Consider the following 20,310-nt stretch of genomic DNA (forward strand, 5'->3'; position numbering starts at 1 on the left):
CCCTGGGGACCCAGGACACGCTGGAGAAATGATATCTCCAGTCTGGTCTGAGGAGCTGGTGGAGGTGGCTGGGGAAGAGGGCTGTCTGGGGTTCCCTACTTGGGATGCTGCCCCCGCGACCCGGACCCGGATAAGCGGAGGAGGACGACTCCAAATCCAGACCTTCATGGGTTGTTTAAATTAGATTTCCATCGATAATTTGTGTGATCTTGTTGTCAACACATTAAACTATGTAAAGACCAAAGTATATAATAATATTTCATTCAGATCTATGATGTCATTATTTATTTATTTGGTGGTGGGCGTAACCAAGATAAATTAACGCAAAATGATGACCCAGCAAATGAGAGGAGTGAAACATTTCCAGTTAGGTTTAAAACCAAGCTAAAAGAGTGCTCCGAACGTCAAGGCTCTCGTCTGAAGAACAATAGTGATCGATTTAAAAAATAAAAAAATAAAAATAAACGAAACCCACCACCAGCAGGCGAACTGAAATCGAAACACAACTTCCTCCCCGTGGCGTGACGGGAGATGGTAATAAAAAAAGGACCTCTGAAGTTGCTCTCCCAGGCGCCGAGACCCTCCCGCCGCAGGAAGCTGCAGGTCTCCTCGACGTCCCACCGCCGGGGGTCCGCGCCCCGTCCCCCTGTCCCCCCGCTCGGCTCCATCGCGTCAAAGCTGGGCGACCACGTGACGTGGCTTATAATAAACTCTTAATCCAGCTGGTTACGCAACCATCCAGCAGCCCTTTACCAGTTTCGCTTTTTAAATAACAGCGCCCTGGGAGTGTCCCCCGGTTCTCTTGACGATGTACGATTGAACTGATAGTCGAAACTCCGGCCACTCCCTTCTGGCCGCTCCGCGCCGCACGTCAAGTTCGGCCAGTTTGGCGACGTCGCTGCTAAACTGCTGGGTGTAGGAAGAGATGTCTGGTCACAAGGAGACCAAGCTTTCAAAAACCACGAGCAGCTCAGACAAAGAGAAGATAACGGTGAGGATTTATTTTTTCCAGAGCTTGTAGCTCTCATTTTTTTCAATTTTAAAATCTTTTCCAGTATACACGATTTTATAAAATAAAACCCCAAAATCTAACACTTATTTGTCTGGTCGTCCTGATTATAAAACGCACAAAAACTTCAAATCCCCAAATTCACAGCACGTGACTGTTGGATAATATCCAAAGTATATAACACAGCACACACAGACTCCGGCCTTCGCAACGTGGCAGGAATAGAGGAGGAGAAAACACTGTTGTAAACACAGCAAATAAATAAATAAAACATGTCAAACACACACACACACACACACACACACACACACACACACACCACACACACACCAGGGTAAAGCATGATGGTATAACAACCACCTTTGACCTAATTAAACATGGTCTCACACTGGTCTCATTAGAGACTAAAATGACCACGAACCCTGCAAAAAAAAAAAAACGCAAACAAATGCTAAATAAAATACATTTTTAAGAATAAAACTTGTGAACTTAAATATATTATTTGGAAAAAAAAAAAAAAAAAAAAAAAAAAAAAAAAACTGAACAAGGAAGCCCAGGGGCATAGAGATGCTGCTCAGTCAGCATTTCAGTCCAGTTTCAACTGCTTTTTGGCCGTGGTTCCCTTCTTATCTTCAGCGTCGTTATCCTCCTCGTTGTCACTGTTTGCCCAACTTTTCTTCAGAGGTGTCAGCTCAGGTGCAATGATATCTCCATCCTAGGAGGACAGGATATGATGACATTTATCAAGGGGACAGCATGCTGCAGTGACACAATTGAAAGTGTTTGTGTATCTGTGCTGGGATCATTCATGGTCTTATATATATATATATATATATATATATATATATATATATATCTATATATATATATATATATATTATATATAAATGATATTATTTTTCTTATTTAACTTGAATAAGTATTTTGGCACTTCTGTATCAAACCATCCTTGTCATGTGCCCTCTCTTTAAATTGTATTAAGAATGCCACAAAGAGTGACATTTAAAAAAAAAAAAAAAAAAACATTTGCAACACAGAGACCAGGTTTCTTCAGTCAGGGCACCCTTTGACTCTTTTGGCGTTTCCTGACATGGGTGTTTCAGGAACTGTGCTGTGCACCGATAGGTTACCTTAGGTTTGGTGAAGTTTTTCTCCATACACCATTTGACAAAGTACTTCTTGGCTGCCTGCAAACTGGCCTCATCAGTCTTCTTGCAATATACCTGGATCACATGCTCCGCAAACTTCTCAGGGAGGAGCTGGGAGACCTGGTGGGAATCACAACCATTCAGCTAACCACAAGAACTGGACATTCCCCATTCATCAGCCTTAAAAATCACTTAAAGGATTCTGAATCATGTTCCAATGTTAGTGGAGGACCAAGGTGTGGAGCACTAGGACCAATAGGGCCCCTTTTGTCACCAGAACATCGCAACACATCAAGGCATGACCTCCACTAGACCAAGCAGTCAAGAGGTGAAGTAATGCAAATTGTGAGGTTGTCCATCTGTTTATGGAACATTTCAACACATGCTTGACTGGATTGAGATCTGGAGGATTTGAAGGTCAAGTAAACCCCTCAAGCCCTCCCTGCTGAAAGAGGGCACTGCCATCAGGGAATAGTGTTTCCATGAAGGGGGACATTTGGATCCATATGGATGCTGGACACAAGATGTACCATACTGCACCCAGGTGCCATGTCTTCAAGGTAAGTCCCACACGCGACCAGTATACACAATGTGAGCGAAAAGTAATTCATTCAGACCAGGAAACCTTCTTCAACCACTCCATGGTTCAGGTGCAACTTTCCTGTTTTCCAAAACTTTCCTGTTTTGCAGGTCTGGAGATGAAACGTCTAGCTGTGTCATAAAATAGGGAAAGTGGCCTAGCAGTTAAGGAAACGGACACATAATCAGAAAGATTGCCGGTTCGAAGCAAAGGTACAACTGAGCAAAGCACAGTCCCCACACACTGCTCCCTGGGCGCCTTTCATGGCTGCTCGCTGCTTCACCCAAACACTTCACTTTTCAAAAGTGAACCAACTCCTTACGAATGCCTATTATAAGAGGAAAAAAAAGTTCACTTGCTGCATAATGCATCCCAGCCACTGCCAGATGCCACTGGCATCAGATAATCTATGCTTTTCACGCCACCTTTCAGGGGTCTTAATGTTATGTTGTGGTTAGAGTCCGCACAAAACACAAATTCTTTTTTAAACATTTTTTTTTAATCTACCTGATTTTTCCGGATTTTGATTGCTTTGGTGTGGTCGTTTTTGCAATAAAAGTAGACGTTGTCGATGGGGTTCTTGCCTTTCATTCCGTAGTCCATGTAGATGACCTGTGAAGTCAGGCTGTTACTAATGGAATAAAATGACAGAACAGCTCCTTTCAAAATGGATGGTGTGACAGTGGTCTTACAGTAACTATAAAATCCTCCTGTGTGAGGACCACTGTTGCGGAATCAGGTTTGGAATCTGCAAGTTCCTTTGTCCAGTTCAAAAATTTACCCTGAAAAATATTTGAACATACAAGTTATCATGCGCCGCCCCCACATCATCATCATCAACCGTGGCCAGCACTTTCTATCAGTGTAGCACATCCTGCATGAACTGATAAACACCCGGTCCTCGCAGTTCTCAATGTGGAGCCACTTAATAAAGTGCAACACAGTGTCTGCAAATACAGAAATGATGACTGATGAGTGGATGAACCTTTGTGTCTGGGGGTCTGGGCATGTCTAGCATTTATGCTTGTAGCCTTTCACATTACTGTACTTTGTCATCTCGCTCTACTTATTGTCCATCCAGTGTATTACACATGTAATATGCTCACCTGGTAGGATCCCAATGGCATGGGCTCCTCTGGAGAAGTCTGTCCCACACATTTATAAAGACGACGGCACACAATGTTTTGGATGATTTGCCTGGCTTCGCTCAGCTCTTGTGAGGATGAGTACAGGATCTGTTCAAAAATGTGATCTGATGGAAACAAAGTACATTTGTTCACATACTGCATTTTTAAAACCTTACACTGTGTAAAACAACTGCATGTGAACAACTGCAAATGAACAGCAAACTTAAAAGTGAATGTGTCCTCTGCTTTTAACCACCACCCTTGGTGAGCAGTGTGCAGCCATGACAGGCGGGGGAGCAGTGTGTGGGGACGGTGCTTTGCTCAGTGCCACCTTAGCAGCTCGGGATTCAAAAAGACAACCTTCTGATTACAGGCCGCTTCCTTATCCACTATGCCACCACTGCCCCATTTGATGGGTGTTACAAAATTTATCCAATAATAAAGGAGAACCTGATTCTTAAAAGCAGGGTAATTAAAATCTAGGAGTGCATTGATGGGAGCAACAGTTGAGATTGAGTATACTAGGTTCAAACCTCACTTTCTACCACTACGTCCCTGAGCAAGACCTTTAACCTGAGACAGACTGTCCCTTAAACTACTGATTGTAAGTCACTCTGGATAAGGATGCATGCTAAATCGCAAAAATAGAGCTATTATGTTAATGCAGGATACCAAGTAGTGCAGTGTGGTGTGTTTGTGTGTGCTTATGGGGATCAACTCTCTTATTTACTGAGAACCAAAGTTAGCATTCTAACAAACTGCTTGGTGAGATGCTGGCGAACGTGCCCATTGTCTGCAGATTCATTTAGCTCTTATATTCTTTTCACAGCCTGTGGAACACAACTGATATTTTTAAGAATGCAAGAAATGCACATCCATAATATAACACCTAATATTATGTTAAAATCTATGTTTCCAAACCTGTGAGTTTGGTGTAGGCCTCCATGTCTTTTATGGCTGTGGAGATGGTGTAAATTTGCCCCCCAGATCCCTGAATCTTGATGTATGGATCCGCCTTCTCAAGGGCCTCTGTAATCCTGCATCAGAAAAAAAAATAGTTTACTCGCCGTACTGTAACCTGAGATTAGTACCGTTTAATATTTCCATTTAATGAACGGCACACGAGAAATGTTTAGGATTTGCCAAAAAATACTATGCTAACATAATTTCCAAGGAAATCTGTTATTCACTAAATGTGTGAGGCAGGTAAACATAAAAGGAAAACACACAAATAACAACTGCACAATATCCATTAACAATAAGACCTTTCACCTAAAATGTAACTGAAACTTGAGAATCTATCAACTTGTGCATTACTGCTATAGGTTTAGCCTTTAGGATTAGCGTTCGAGGCAGGACTCCCTCAAAAGAAGTGACCGAATCGCGTACATGGTCTCGATGATGTTCGCCACCTTGTGCTGGTAAGCCCTGCGGTGCAGGCAGTTCCTGGTGTGAAACATGTCGTACAGGTTGCCCACTTCCTGCACGAAACGGAAACAACATTAATATTCTGGTCAGCAACACAAATTTAAACTTTGCACTCCAATTCTGTACACTACTACTATACCTACTGTTTACTTTAACCCATTAAGATTTGTACAAACTGCTGCACAACATATTTCCTTTGCAATAAATGAATAAATAAATAAAAACCTTGTCTCTTGTGCAAATGTGCTTCTTCCCCTTAACTTCACAAACACGAGCAAATTTGAGAAACCGCCTGTAGTCAAAGTTGTTCTGGATGCCGAGGTGGTAACAGTCTCTGTAAAAAAAAGAAAAGATCACGGCGGTGACCAAACCAGCAAAGGGAAGGCAGAATGAATGTGAGGAAGCAGCTGCCATTTCCGAAGGCCAGAAAAGGAGAAGTAATGTTAAAGTAATGTGCTCTTATGCCACTAAAAGCACCTTGACCTGGGACACCAAGCAGAATATCTTGAATTTCAGACAATTGCTATGTTTGCACAAAATGAAGAAGTGATTTAAATAAAAAAAAAAAAAATAATAATAATAATATATACACACCGAGCAAAATAGTCCCACTTGTCCACATCGATGCCGTTCCTCCTGTTTGCCACAATCTCGTACAGGAAAGACTTCTCCTCAGACCTGCCTTTGTAGGGCCACTAAATAGAAAAAGAATGAGTTTACAATTTAATGCGGAAATTTAAATGCGGCCTACGGCTACACTTGCACTGCATGTAACTCACAGGGCTTTGAGTTTTACTGGGCGAGTCGGGATCTTCAAGAGGGCCTGCAATCTGCTCTTTAATGAACAGAAGGTCACCGGGTAACGTCAAGCCATGTTCCTCCATCACAGACTCCAAACAGTTGACTTTCACCAAGTGGTCAAACATCTGCACCGATGCCACCTCATGCTGTAATGAATACATCTTGTAGTGAGTTGGTGGCAAAAGAAATGTGTGCGAGCCAAAGTAAATGTCCCGTAAATAGAAATGCTACACCACCTTCCATTTGGAGTCAGGGAGGAGCTTTGGGAACATACAATCATACATATGAGAGAAGGGTCCATGTCCTGAAAGCAGAACAAGGGAATACATTCATTCATCAGACGGCATTTAGGCACATTTGCACAATCCACTAACCAAGAATTAATATAAATCAGATCTTTTTTCTTCTTTGCTTACCCAGATCGTGACAAAGGCCGGCAATCTGGACACACAATATGTCCTGCCGGGTTATAAGCAACTCTGGTTGCCTTTCGTTCAGGGACTGGACAAGTCGACCAGCCAGGTAGCCCACCCTGTATCAACAAATAAACACAAACACTATCAAATGAGAGATCTTGGTTCTAACTGAACCAAGAATGCACGGCTTGAACAAGCAGTGAACAAAACAAGGAATGACGAGAACAAACACACACCCAACTGAGTGTTCGAATCGGTTGTGAGACGCCCCTGGGAACACCAGGTACGTTCCTCCAAGCTGCTTGATGTGCCGGAGCCTCTGGAATTGAGGCGTGTCTATGATGCGGATCAGCAGGGGGTGGAGCTCAATGTGGCCATGAATGGGGTCGTTGAAGACCTGGGGGACAGGAACGTTTACGCTATCTTTGCAAGGAAGCCGCAGGGTTGAGCATTTTCCTCTGTGCCGACGGTACCACTACCTTCATGACATCATGGGTAATCTGCCACAGCTTCCGGATGCTGTGAAGGATTCTGAGTCGCTCTCCCAGAGGCCTGAAACGATCAGAGCAGACAGGAACATCCTTTCATGCCCATGCATGCTTTATATCTGTTCTGCTCTTCCCTCGGGCGGAAGTGGGAGAGGGAGCTAATTACAGGTATGTGGCAAAAACCAGGGAACACACAATAATCACCATTCAAAAGTTAAAGCCATTTAGAAAATGTCCTTGTTTTTCCTTGAATAAAACATGAAATTTGTTTGAATATTAGTCCTTGTAGTCAAAGCCACATCTGCTGATGAACGAGGACAGTACTTGGCCAGTTTTATTGCTTCTTTAAATCAAGTCGACTGATTTCAGCTCTATTAAGGTAATTGAAAGGGGATCTCTAGTAATTAATGAAGCTTTTAAAGTGACAGACTTGGGTAAACGAACACAACCTTCCACCGGAACACGAGGTAAAAGGAAGACACTCATCTAGACTCTTCTCCGTCTTGGCCCCTTGATGGTGGAATGAACTTCCCCTTGAGGTCAGAACAGCTCAGTCACTGAGTATTTTCAAATGGCAGCTCAAGACCTTCCTCTTCAGAGAATATTTAGATTAACTTGTAACCTTCTCATTGTCTTACTTATGTACAGAACCTACAACAAGAGTGAATAAAAAGATTGTATTCATAGTTGGGGGTCCTAGTGAACTAGAACTGATCACTTCATCGATGGTAACTTGAAAGCATGTTGTAAGTCGCTCTGGATAAGGGCATCTGCCAAATGCCTTAAATGTAAATGTAATTTTTGCTCACAAACGTCCTCTCTACATGTATACAGATATTTAAATAAGTCTGGACTTTTTAATGCACCAAACTATTATTTACTATCAAAAACTAGGACGTTTCCAAAGACCCTAAACATTTGAATGGTAGTGTTCAAATAAAATCATCACCACGGAGATCTGATCCGATGAACTCACCTTATGCCCATCTTCTCCATGTCCATGTCACTTAAGTAGCGAAGACCCAGCCCAGTAATTCCATGATCTGTGGAGATCACGTACCTCATGAGACACATCAAACATCACTGCTGTGTCCTACGCAAGGCATGAGGCCTTGAACGGGGTCAGGGTGGAATAAACACCCGCACAATAACACTCAAATGATCTCAACAGGATCCCTACGTCTCCCTGCTGCTGAGGGAGAACCTTGAGACTAATGGATTCCCAGACAAAACAAATACACGCAAGATCCCACATTCCTCATGGGAACCAGACAAGGGGTTTAAAACCAAGGCTGCTTCACGTATGTACACAATTATTATTATTATTACACTTTTTTTGTGAGTGAAAAGGGTTTTTTTTGCACAGGCAATTTATTAAATAAAAAAGGCGGGGGTTATTAATTAATAAAGGCAAAATTTAAACAGAATAATAAAATAAGAATATCAACAATAGGATGGAAGGAACGAGGATTATTAGGAAATAGAGCAGAACTGGTCCAGCAGTGGAAGGAGCCGGGAGAGTTACCTCGGAACGTCGCTTCCCACTGGCCGAGCCGCTCTCCCTGTAAGAAGCGGCATGTGGCGTCAACGTCCCACTTGCTGAAGTCGGCGTCCCGGTCCGGCTCGGCGCGCTGCCACCGCCTCTCCGGGGATTTAAAGCCGCCATTCTCCGCCGGCGACGCCTCCTCCTCCTCTCTCTGGCGCTTTCGGTTGTCCATGACACGGGGCGCCTCGAGCCGGAAAAGAGTCGCACACCGCGCCTGAACCCTGAATATTCTCCCTCTCCTCTCCGGACACCCAAACATCACGCGGCCGGCCGGTCGAGAGACGGCTCGCTGGCGCCACCTCTGGTTCGGAGTGCAATTGAACACCTCTACCTCTACTCATTTCAAAATATCCTAATTAAATACGTTTTCATTGTTAATGAATACATAAAATATTCATTTTTTTTAGATGAATGCCTATAGATATTTATTCTTTTTACATGCCTTCTCCATGTTAATAATAACAACAACATTTATTTCTCATACAGCCCAAAATCAGTTTGTCACAATGGGCTTTAACACCCCACACGGGGGAAAAAAAAAAAACAGAGTGGGACGCCCTTCCAGGGTCGAGTGAGCCTGTGATTGTGTCAGTGCAGGGTTGGTCATGATTTGTCCATGGAATTTTTTTTTTTTATTGGCAGTATGAGGAACTACCCCAGGTAAATAAGCCTACTGTGCATCCCATTTGTTTCTCGTTTCACTGTAATAGGAGCCTTTCTGTACACTGGGCTGTATACAGCTGAGACGCCAATGAAGTTTACTTTGATGCTGAAAAACACAATTAAGTTTGCATGAAATCCATCATTTTACGCACCATTATTCAGATTACACAAATTTGCATGCCATAGCCCACCAGTCAGAAACCTACAGAATGTGTTTCACATAATTAATCTTTATTCATTGCTAATCCATTTATCAGTTATCTAATGAATGATATAATCATACAAATGCCAACAGTTGTACCAATGTGCAACTAATGTTTAGCACTACATTTGTATAATTCAGTCAGCTACAGGTAGCACACCGGTTTGATTAAAAATTTTCTTGTTCAAACATACAAACAAGTGTTGTTTTTCAATCCAAAAAACTCAATAAAAGCAGTAATATGTAAAACACAGCAACTACGCATTTTAAGACCGTATCCAGATATAAAAAGCTATAATGATATAATTAAAATGCAAATAGCACTTGCATAGCAGAAAATGACCCAAGCTAATTGGAAAAATACTACAGATTAGTATTAATTATTAAAATTGTATTAATTAAATAAAATGAAACCATAACTCATTGAGTAGAAATTCTTCATCCATTCATAGTTTAAATTGTGCATATTACCTTATTGTAGCTGCGAGTTGTATAGTAGTAGAGTTCGATATACTACAGTCATCTACTATGTGTTTTAAAATCTTGGGGAAATGTAGTTCTGAAAAATTCTATTAAACCGGGTATTTCCCTCCATAAATTATATTCAGAATGTAAAGTGCGATAATGACCAACTGTTTTGAGTTTTTGGTGCTGACTGGGATAGGTGAAATGTATAACCATTTCTTCACTACTGACACTTCCAACACTTCCCTGATGAGAGGGGAGGGTTTTCACACAAGTAAAGGGTTATCCAGCACAGCCACCCCCGCCGCTACTCCTCCATCAGAATACTCCACGCTCTTGGTCCTCAGGAGGTGGCCAACACATTCGTTCATCACCATGTCCTTTCCATGCCTGCGAAAACATAGTCCACTGTCAGCAAAACTCCACACACGGTAAAAGCCGCTTTGTCTCACATGGAGATAATTATTTGTGAATTTTGAAACTAAACTACCACACCATTAAAGTGGAAAAGGGAAAGTGAAGTGATTGTCATTGATAAAAACTGCAGCACAGCACACTGTGACCTTGCTTTTAACAATTACCCTTGGTGAGCATTGGGCAGCCATGACAGGCGCCCGGGAGCAGTGTTTACTCAAATATATTTCTTGATTCAGCAACAAAATGTAACAAGATTCACAAATGCATTAATCTGATGCACAAATGTCAGGGCACTTACATTTATTCAATATATATTTGTGAATACCCTTACATTTATTTGTGGATTTGTGAATAAAGCGCTAAAAGGGAATTTTCCCAAATGTGTTTTTTTTTTTTCCAAAAGGTAGCCAATCAAACGTCTCCTGAGGTTCCAGCCAATCATATCAACTGATGTTTGAGAGTGTAGGTGCATTATGTGGCTGATGTGATTAATAATAGTAATAGCAGTTAATATATATATATTAGTGGTGGGCCGTTGCTGTGTTAACGTGAGACTCTTATCGGGCGATAAAAACAAATATCGGCGTTAATCTATTCACAAAGTTGGGTTGGGAGCTGGGTCTACGCAAGCTATTGTGCCGGAGTTAAATGGTTACACTAGATTTATAAGTATATTTCTTCTTTCTTGTGTCTTTTATTTTCTTATTTCCTCAAGACTTATTTTGTTTTTGTGACCCGGTTTAGTTCTCTGGACACATGGCGTGAGTTGTGAGACGTGTGTGGGGTTTGTGTGCAAAAAGTTATTTCTTTCATTTTAATTTATGTACATATTAGGAATATTTTACATGTGTGTTATTTTGTGAATATTTTTTTAATGTTCTTTTAATACTGTATATTGTAGAGAGAAGTGCAGAAAACCGCGATGTTGACGCGATGTTCTGACGTGACCTTGCTTTTGTACAGAAAACACTTTGCAAAAAATCTCTTGGGTGTCACTCATCATTTGTGGTTCAAGAAACGAAATCAAAAAGTTACACAACGCAGAAGAAGAACTGCTACACTATGATGACTTTCACCTTGATATTTTAGCGCGGATGTATACCTAGCCGAATTGCACTGTAGGGGGCGAGAAAAGTCTTCGAACTGTGAAATTACCACATCAAACGTGACGTGGTAACATGGATGCAGCTATTTAAGTTTGTGATGCATTTTGGAAACAGGAGATGAGCCCCTGGTCTAATGCCACCTGGCTTGAGAAACCCGTTCTCAAAGACTACTTTAGTCATTATTTGGGTAGCACACATATTCTGAATGCCTTCGGCAGAATTCAAATGAGCCATTCTAGATTAATTTTGCTTACTCTATAATATATATATATATATATATATATATATATACACACACACACACACACACAGGCTCATTTGGGAAGAAGCGCTCCAACAGTCATGGACGTGACAGTTCCTGCTGGATTTCTTCGGTCCCGGCCAGGTGTGTGCCAATATCGGAGCACTTAATATATATATAAAAAATTGTCACCAAATACCTGACATAAGCTCCAAAAGCACCCAGTTCACTCAAGCAGGCGTTGAGTCTCAGGGGTTTCTCCTGGTCTCAGCAGGTAGTTGTGAGAGGGACGGGGTCTGATCTTGTCCATTAATATGTAGGCAGTCCCTCTGAGCCACCCTTGACTGCTTCCAGCACCTGGCAGATCTCAGAGCCGTAAATATTGTTTCCTACAAAGAGGATGTGAATCATGTCACCTGTATTGTATTTTAATATGAATATGAACAATATGTCCTTATAAAGTCTTGGCAGATCAGTCGGTAGAGCATCAGACTTTTTTTTTTTATCTGAGGGTAAAGGGTTAAAGTGCGATTGACATCCATAAACCTCGTACTAGGCCCACCTCTTTTCTTCTGGTATATTTACACGTCTCCTCTAGTAGGTGCTATTGCATGTTCTAAGCAAACACAACATTAACACTGTTACTGTCTCACCTCCTCCTTCCCTTTGAGGTTTTAACACAAAGACATCTGGTTCAGCCAAAGCCATGGCTACTGTCCGGTCACCTTCTTCTCCCTAAATGGAGCACACAGGTACCAACAACCACTGCAAACCTCCAAGAACGTTGGTCTCATGTGAATTAGATGGAAATAATAGGAACATAAAGTTGTGCTTTTGTGTAAGTCTTTTCCCCCCATGTCCAGTGTGTACTGTCCAGCAAATGTGGCCCTGATCTGGTCAACAGCATCAGGCTCATTTGGGAAGAAGCTCTCCAACACTCCTGGACGTGCCAGTTCCTGCTGGACTTTTTGGTCCCGGCCAGGTGTGTGCCAATATCGGGGCACTTAATAGCAAGTGACCGCTCCATCATAAGCCTCACCTCCCAGCTCTGCAGGAAAAAATAAGGGTGACGAATCACACAAATGTTTTCTTGACATTATTTGCAGGAACACACACAGAACAGGCCAGTTTGGGCCCAACCTTAAATGTTTTTAAGATAATAATTCAATAATTCTTTTTTATTATGAGAAAACATTAGAAATGCTTACAACAAATATAGCATGTTATTTGCTATAAGCATAATTGAATGGATGTGAAAATTTAATGAAAGAATGAAAGAATAAAATAACTGCAAGCAGCACAGCTTCACGGCACCTTTTCCAGATGTTTACTGAAATAATGTGTCTCCATTGAATCACATCAAATTTGACTGGGTGACCCTGCAGCCTGTTATCAAAAGCCTACCCAGCTGCAGATTCAGAAACCACTCAGTAGGTGGAGCTAGAGAGCAACCATTAACTCCTTCGTGTCAGGTAATTGAAGGAAACAAAACTCGTTAGGAATATGAACTCTCAGCGAGAAAAAAAAAGAAGAGAGCTCGTAACCGGGTGGATGAGCAGCATGGAAGAAAACTAAGACAGAGAGAGAGAGAGACAAAAAGAACATTGTGGCAGACCTGCTCTGTGTAGTTCTGAGGCATGTACCCATTGCGAAAGTACACGATTGCAACTTCTTTTCCACCTCTGAAATACAAGGACACAATTTCCCCAATCTATGAAAACACAAAGTGCACGAATGCAAACTATTGCTTATTAAAAACGCACACAAAAAGCCTCTTCTCCTGATCCAACGACCCTGTTTTGAAAACTTCTTCAAATCTTCTTCTAATCACTGGGATATTTCTGAAAGGAAAAAAAAAAAGCACATCAAAGTGAAATATGACATTCCAATTCATCTGATATTTTAATCAAGCTTGCCTGCAAAGGTTAAAGTTGGCTAGTATTTAATGTAAAAATAACTCTTACCTTTTCCAAAGTTCATTTTCAATATATCGATGGTCATATATGTTCCTCTGGATTTCTTCTACTAGAAACATGACCACAGCCCTGTTGTGGGACATGACCGCTTCATTTGCTTAAACTGCTTTAAGCTGTGCCCATTCTTATTTCATGCTGTCCAACGAGAACCCACCCCTGAGGTTTTTGCAGGCATCACAAATGTAGAATCATTTAGCTTTCCCAACTCACCTTTCAGATCCATAGAGTTCCCAAGCTTTGGCCAAACCTTTGGCAAGCCCCGCTGCTGGGTTGTTGTCGAGGATTTTCTTCTGATCCTCTAATCGTTCGGCAACACCCAGGATGTGCCTTAAAGATGGTCAAGGTCAATACTATATAACTCTAATATATTTTATAGACCACCATATAACTAAAACTGTAGCGCATCACTGCATTTTGAAATAAGGTTATAACAAAGGCCATTACATACCGATGAACATCAGGCATCTGTGAAGTAAGCCCTCCAAAACTGGCAGCAATAGTATTGATCTCAATCTGCTTCAGGGACATGCCTCCGTCCCTGTCCTGGTCCACCATGTAGTCTGAGCGATTCAAACCTAAGACAATGGACTTGAAAGACAAACGGAAGTACGTGGGAAAATACATGTGAAAGTCTGTGTTTCAGGAAACAGATAAAAACGTCTTACTTGTTTTGGACCCTCCTGAAGAACATGCCTGTATATGCTGAAAAGCCGTGCCGTGAAATCATCCACTTTAATTGTGCTGATGTGGGAAAAAAAGTTAACAGCATTACTTACTCATATATAATGTGAAAGTGAAGTGATTGTCACATGTGACACACAGCACAGCACACGTGCACACATTGAAATTTGTCCTCTGCATTTAACCCACCACCCTGAGTGAGCAGTGGGCAGCCATGACAGGCGCCCAGGGAGCGGTGTGTGGGGACGGTGCTTTGCTCAGTGGCACCTCAGTGGCACCGTGGCGGATCAGGATTTGAACCGGCAACCTTCTGATTACGGGGCCGCTTCCTTAACCGCTAGGCCACCACTGCCCCGTCAATATATAGTGAGAGTGAGTATGCGTATATAAAAACACACAGTACAGGCCAAAGGTTATGTACTTAACAGAAAACGGTGAAATAACTAAAAACATGTTTTTTATTTTGCCCCTTTGCCTTCACTCTGTGCTCCAGCTCACCCCAAACCATCTGGATTGGGTTCAGGTCCGGTGACTGTGGAGGTCAGGTCTCCACTTTTTGTTAAGTACATAACTCCACATGTGTTCATTCATAGTTTGATGCCTTCAGTGAGAATCTACCAACGTAAATGGTCATGAAAAGAAAGAAAACACATTGAATGAGAAGGTGTGTCCAAACGTTTGACCTGTACTGTTTATATAAGGGGTGTGTATTAGCAAGGATCTCACAATACAAAACGTGTCACGATACATGGGCATACAGCGCCATCCACAGGACTGGATGTAGTCACATGCTGACCTCACTAAATAATTTTTTTTGCATACAAAAACATCGATATTTGAGGTCCCTGTATGCAATATCACATGGAATATTTCACAATATAACACCTCTAATGTATATGTAAGTATTTATGTATACACACACACACACACATGCATTTTTAATACACTCATCCAGATATTTACAGATTATTTATTAGATTATAGTGTACTGTCGACATAGTCCTAATGCTACTTATTTTTTCCTTCTCTTATCTTGTACTGTTCACTTTCTGCCGTGACTATGCAAATTTCCTACTTGTGGGACTCTTAAAGGGCGGGTACCTGGCCAGCACGTTCTCCAGGAACTCCGGGTCCCGGCTGATCCGTCCACAGCCGGTTGAAGAGTGGCTGCGCGGCCAGGGCCTGGAGGAACAGACTCTTCGGCACTGGCGACGGAAGAGGGCGAACGGGGCGTGTCCGACCACCTGCAGCCAGGTAAACACTGCATCACTGTCACTGTGAAACACTGCAGCACACAAGGAAATGCTTAACACTTTAGACAAACGGTTTAAGACCTTCACAGCTGAGCCTTATCGGGGTTAAGTAGTGTAATTTCTTGCTTTATTGAGGGTTGTGACCCTCAAGTTGTGTGGTGCAGAGGTCAGGTTACTACACAGCCGACAGCCCCATAGGACAACTGTTAAAATCAATTATGGCGAGAACCAATCAGTGAACTAAAGAAAAACGAGTGGCCGTCATTACTTTAAGAAACCTGTGAAATCTGTGCTTCGGTCCCATGAGTCCAAATTTGAGATCTTGGTTCAAACCGCCGCAGAAAAGGTGAACGGATGGATTCCACGTGGAGGCGACGGAAGAGGGCGAACGGGGCGTGGCCGGGCACCTGCAGCCAGGTAAACACTGCAGCACACACCGAGACGCTTTAACCATCACCCATGGTGAGCAGCGGGCAGCCATGACAGGCGTGTGGGGACTCGAACAGTCAACCTTCGGACTACAGCCTGCCGCCGGTGTCCAGTCAGTGGGACGGAATTAACGTCCACAATCCGGGGACAAAACAAAGCGCCCGTCGGGCGTCGCATCACTGCCGTGTCTGCGTGTTAGTCACGGTCACTCGGGCCGCCGGCCTCTTCCGTCGACGTTCCCGCACCGGCTCACCTCGGAGGAATTGGCGCGTCTCTGGTCCTCATCAGAAGCCCGTGCAGAAGAGCGGCGTCCCTCGCGACCTCGGCCAGATCCTCGAGCAGCTGCCCGTCGGCCGTCACTTCCTGTCGGAATCCCGCCGAACTCCATGCCGGTTCACCTGAGGAGGGCGAGACGGAGACGTACGTCCGACTCCGCTCTTTACTTCTTCTCACGCTCCGCTAATATTTACACAGTTCTGCATCATTTACATCACAACTCTCCACACGTCAAAGTTCGACCACGCGAGGCCACGTGCCGCAGACGTGACGTTACCTGCGCGCGCCGCCGACGTCCAATAATCACGGCGCGTAACGCGTTCTGCCGCCGATTTATTAAAAAGAAAAAACACCCCGAGGAGCAGCGCACACGCAGCCGTGGATGAGGAGAAGCGCCCCGTGAAGCCGCCTCCGCGTACATCTGCACGCAGCCAATCATCGACCAGGACGGGACCACCCGGAAGCAGGAACCCGGCCGGCCTGGGCATAGAGCTACAGCGCTATAGATCGCGCGGCTTACCAGCTGTTCGCTACGAGTCTAGTTCTATGTCTGGACGCAAACTCCGTTTTGGCCGCGGGGCTTTCCAGTTCCATCAGCATCGCTGAAAATTAAGTCTGAATTTGTTCGGCCACGTTTTTTTACTCTGATGTTTCTCAAAATTTATAAAAAAAAAGGAACACAAGGAGAGCTTGATTCTGATGACTGAAGCAGTTGTACGGTAGGTGGCGCTAGTGGGCCACCTGCAAAATTCTCAAATCCTTCTTTTAATGCTGTACCCTGGGATGGGAAAAATGTCAGTTCAACATGATTAATTGCTTTAGCCAGTCCTAATTCCTTTTGCATTATTCCAAACCATACAGTTCATTCAGCTTCATGTAACAAATCATTCGATCATATAAGAATAATGTTTCTGATGATTTCTAATATCTAATGGTAGTTGAATTTCTCTGTCAACTGGGCTAATCATGATCGTCCAGTACAAGGTCCAGTTAGACGGAGTGGTCCAATTGCACTATCTTGAGTTGAGACTTGATGAGTCTCACAATTTTCCAGTTGTGTAATGTGACTGAGATGCGAACAACTTAATTCCTGCTCGGAGAGTTTGCCCTGGAGTTTTGACTGCAAACTAAAGACTCAGCACTGGCACTACACCCCCTTATTTAAGCAAATGTAACAATGCACTTGCAGCAGGGGGCAGGTGTGAGTTGTTCTGATGAGGGGTAAGAGTCAGGCCTCGACCCCACTTATTGCTCATGCTGCTCAGTGTTAATTGAGATTGTCCGGCAGTGAATCTAATTCCTCACTCCACGTGTCCTACATCATGGTCCTGCAGGGTTCACAGAGGCCATTTAGTATATTTCTGCAAAAAAAGCCAGAAACCCTTGTTAGGATTTACAATAAATCCTGAAATGATCATATTTGCCACTTCAATTGTGTGCGTGAACAAGGCCTCTGTACTTTACTTTCTGACTTTACTGTAACTTGGCAGACGATACAAGGGAGAAGACACCAGCAATTCTCATTCGGTTTCCATAGATTCTGAGTTACAAAACTAAGAGCCCTGATAGAGCCTTACTTGTCAGGAATAGAACTTTTGCTAGGGATTTGGTTAAGTGCTAGACTATTTTTTTTTGTGAGTGTGTGGTTAGACGCATTTGAAATACTTTTTAAACAAGTGAGTTTTCACGTCTGCGCGTCTGTTGTATAGGCATGGAACAGGCCTGTTTGGGCTATCCCATAGGCTGTGTGGTTCCAAGTATAAAAAGTTTACGTGAGCGCGTGGCCATTGTTCTGCTGGAGGCTCCGGAGCCCGGCGGGGTTTAGATGGAAGGGGGGATATGTTGCCGTCAAGCCGACTTTTAAAATAGAAAGACAGCTGTAGGTGATCGCACCGGTGCGAGCGGGAGACAGGGAAGCGGGTGAAAGGCGGGCACTGTAGTCTCCCCACGCCGGACTGCCGAAAGGCAGATTAGCTCGTCTTTTGCGGGTCGGACAGGGACAACAGGCACGAAATATTAGAAGATCAGGGGTTAGCTGCATCGCCTAAAGACTGACTCAGCTAAAGCCAGTTGTTTTTCCCCGTGTAGTCCACAGACTATTTGGGTTTCACAAGCACACATACATCAGCAGATATACAGACATGCGCATATAACAAAATAAAATGTCATTTCTTTTTTGTTTAATCAGAAATATTTTTATTGATCAATGAAACAAACAGCTTTTTATATATATAAAAAAACTAACCAAAAAAATGAAACCACATGTAAAATAAGTAAAGAGACAGTCGCCCCAGTTCTCTGTACACCCAGTCAAGGGGAGGATACGGTCTAATCAGGAAGCCTCAAGGTTCTTAAAGTATTGTAGGAAAGGGTCACACGTTTTGTGAGATTTCTCACATGATTTCTTAAGGGAGTAGCGAAATATTTTCAAGGCTTAAGATAGAAATGATATCTCTCAGCCTTTGCACAGCGGTGGGCGAGCATTTACAACAGTAAAAATTTTTCGATTGATATTATTTTATTTGGATAATTTCTAAATCGGCCTAATCGTTGAATGGTTGCACACACACATAAAATGTGTGCTCTGAATCCTCTGTGAGGACTGATGAACTGATCATCATTGGTACCACCAGTCACCTGCTAAAGATGCATTTCAGTCTTTTATTTGAAGCTCACCTGACTCCGGTTCAGCGGTGTTTATTAGCACAACGTTATTCCAGCAAAGCCAGCCCACTGTGGTATTCATAGATGAATTCCTATGGCTGCCCCGTGAGATGAGGTCACAGATTCATGGGGCCAGCGCTGTGTGAAAGCATGTCCATAAATCAGGGCAAAGCTCACAGTCTGGAGAAAAATGATCACGGAGACTGGATTTATGCTTACAATCGAGCAAACAAGGTTTATTTTCTGGCTTTTTTATGGCTTTTTAGATAAGAAGCAGAATCTCAAAAGCCAAACGTAGATCAGTTAGATTAAGTGAGAAAAAAAGTATAATGAAGTGTAATATTAATACAAGAGTAATTCAACACAACAACATCAACAAGAGGAAAAAAAACTTAATTTGACTTAAAAAAAAAACTGGAAAAAAGATAAAACTTTGTGACACTATAATAAAAAAACTCAGATATTTAGGATATTAAGAGTTATATAACTTTACAAGATCTATAAGCAAAAAAGGAATTCTATTTGTGCAATTGATCAACCTTGCCATAAAACATAAAGATGTATATTAATTTAACTTAGATTCATTTGAGATGAGGTGAAATAGACATCACATTATGCTCAATATGCCCATCAAACACTAAATATAAGAAAAGCCCAGGCATGATTTAAAGTATGAAAGGCCCTCCACATAATGTCGCCACCGTCCAATGAGAGCGGAGCAGGTCCAGTAATCCGAATACTTCCCACTTTTACTGCCCTGCATCAAAGTTTGTTTTTATACCTTGATGCCGGCTCTGTTATGCAGGGCAGCACCAGAGCCGAGTGACTCTTTAGCCCGTTAGTCTCCGATTGGAATGTGGGCTATTGGGAACGGGAGTTGTATTCTCGTCTATTTTGGGAGGCTCTGTTAGGTCTGGTCTCCGTGCAAGGACACTTATCTCTACTTTTGCTCTCAAGGTCATGATGTATTGTGTTTAGTTCCTTTTCAGTTTAGGACATGTTGGGATCACAATTATGACGTATTTGCCATTTGTCCAAATCACATAATGTGAATGTTTAAAATTGTGAATTAATTAGCATTTTGACAATTTTTAATAAAGGAAAACTGGAAAAAAAGAAACCCCATCAAGTTTAAATTAATACAAAGTGAAAAAAATGATCTAAATGGATTTGAATAGAAAAAAAGTTAAACATAATGATTATTTTGTGAAAAAAAAACTTCCATCTGCTGCAAATACAACTGGTTTTATTTTGGGTGTTCTAGATGTTAATTTGTTAAAGATATAAAAAGAAAACCAATAAAATGGCATCATTCCATTGGACATTAAGACTAATTGTCACTAATAATGAGCTTCCCTCCATTTATGCAAATACTATATCCATTTCCAGATACC

General features: G+C 42.5%; 1 protein-coding gene and 1 pseudogene across 2 annotated transcripts; both read right to left on the bottom strand.

Moving 5' to 3' along the window:
* Window positions 1-1,573: 1,573 nt before the first annotated feature.
* LOC114797790 (deoxynucleoside triphosphate triphosphohydrolase SAMHD1-like) lies at window positions 1,574-8,799 on the bottom strand. Of its 2 annotated transcripts, XM_028992880.1 has the most exons (16): window positions 8,523-8,799; window positions 7,974-8,040; window positions 6,989-7,061; window positions 6,746-6,906; window positions 6,510-6,625; window positions 6,330-6,397; window positions 6,072-6,239; window positions 5,887-5,987; window positions 5,518-5,626; window positions 5,254-5,345; window positions 4,786-4,901; window positions 3,844-3,989; window positions 3,430-3,519; window positions 3,245-3,349; window positions 2,140-2,277; window positions 1,574-1,724 (listed from the first exon to the last, which is right to left on the bottom strand). In XM_028992880.1, exons 1-16 carry the CDS (start codon window positions 8,713-8,715, stop codon window positions 1,596-1,598), a joined length of 1,872 nt encoding a protein of 623 aa, XP_028848713.1. In that variant the 5' UTR covers window positions 8,716-8,799; the 3' UTR covers window positions 1,574-1,595. The 2 variants fall into 2 exon arrangements, with proteins under 2 accessions (XP_028848713.1, XP_028848714.1); XM_028992881.1 differs by lacking the exon at window positions 8,523-8,799 and having other exon boundaries at window positions 7,947-8,040.
* Window positions 8,800-9,815: 1,016 nt separating this feature from the next.
* On the bottom strand, window positions 9,816-16,364 carry LOC114798048 (glutathione synthetase-like; annotated as a pseudogene).
* Between the last annotated feature and the right edge of the window lie 3,946 nt (window positions 16,365-20,310).

The sequence above is a fragment of the Denticeps clupeoides genome, chromosome 10 (assembly GCF_900700375.1).
Source record: "Denticeps clupeoides chromosome 10, fDenClu1.1, whole genome shotgun sequence".
Taxonomy (NCBI): domain Eukaryota; kingdom Metazoa; phylum Chordata; class Actinopteri; order Clupeiformes; family Denticipitidae; genus Denticeps; species Denticeps clupeoides.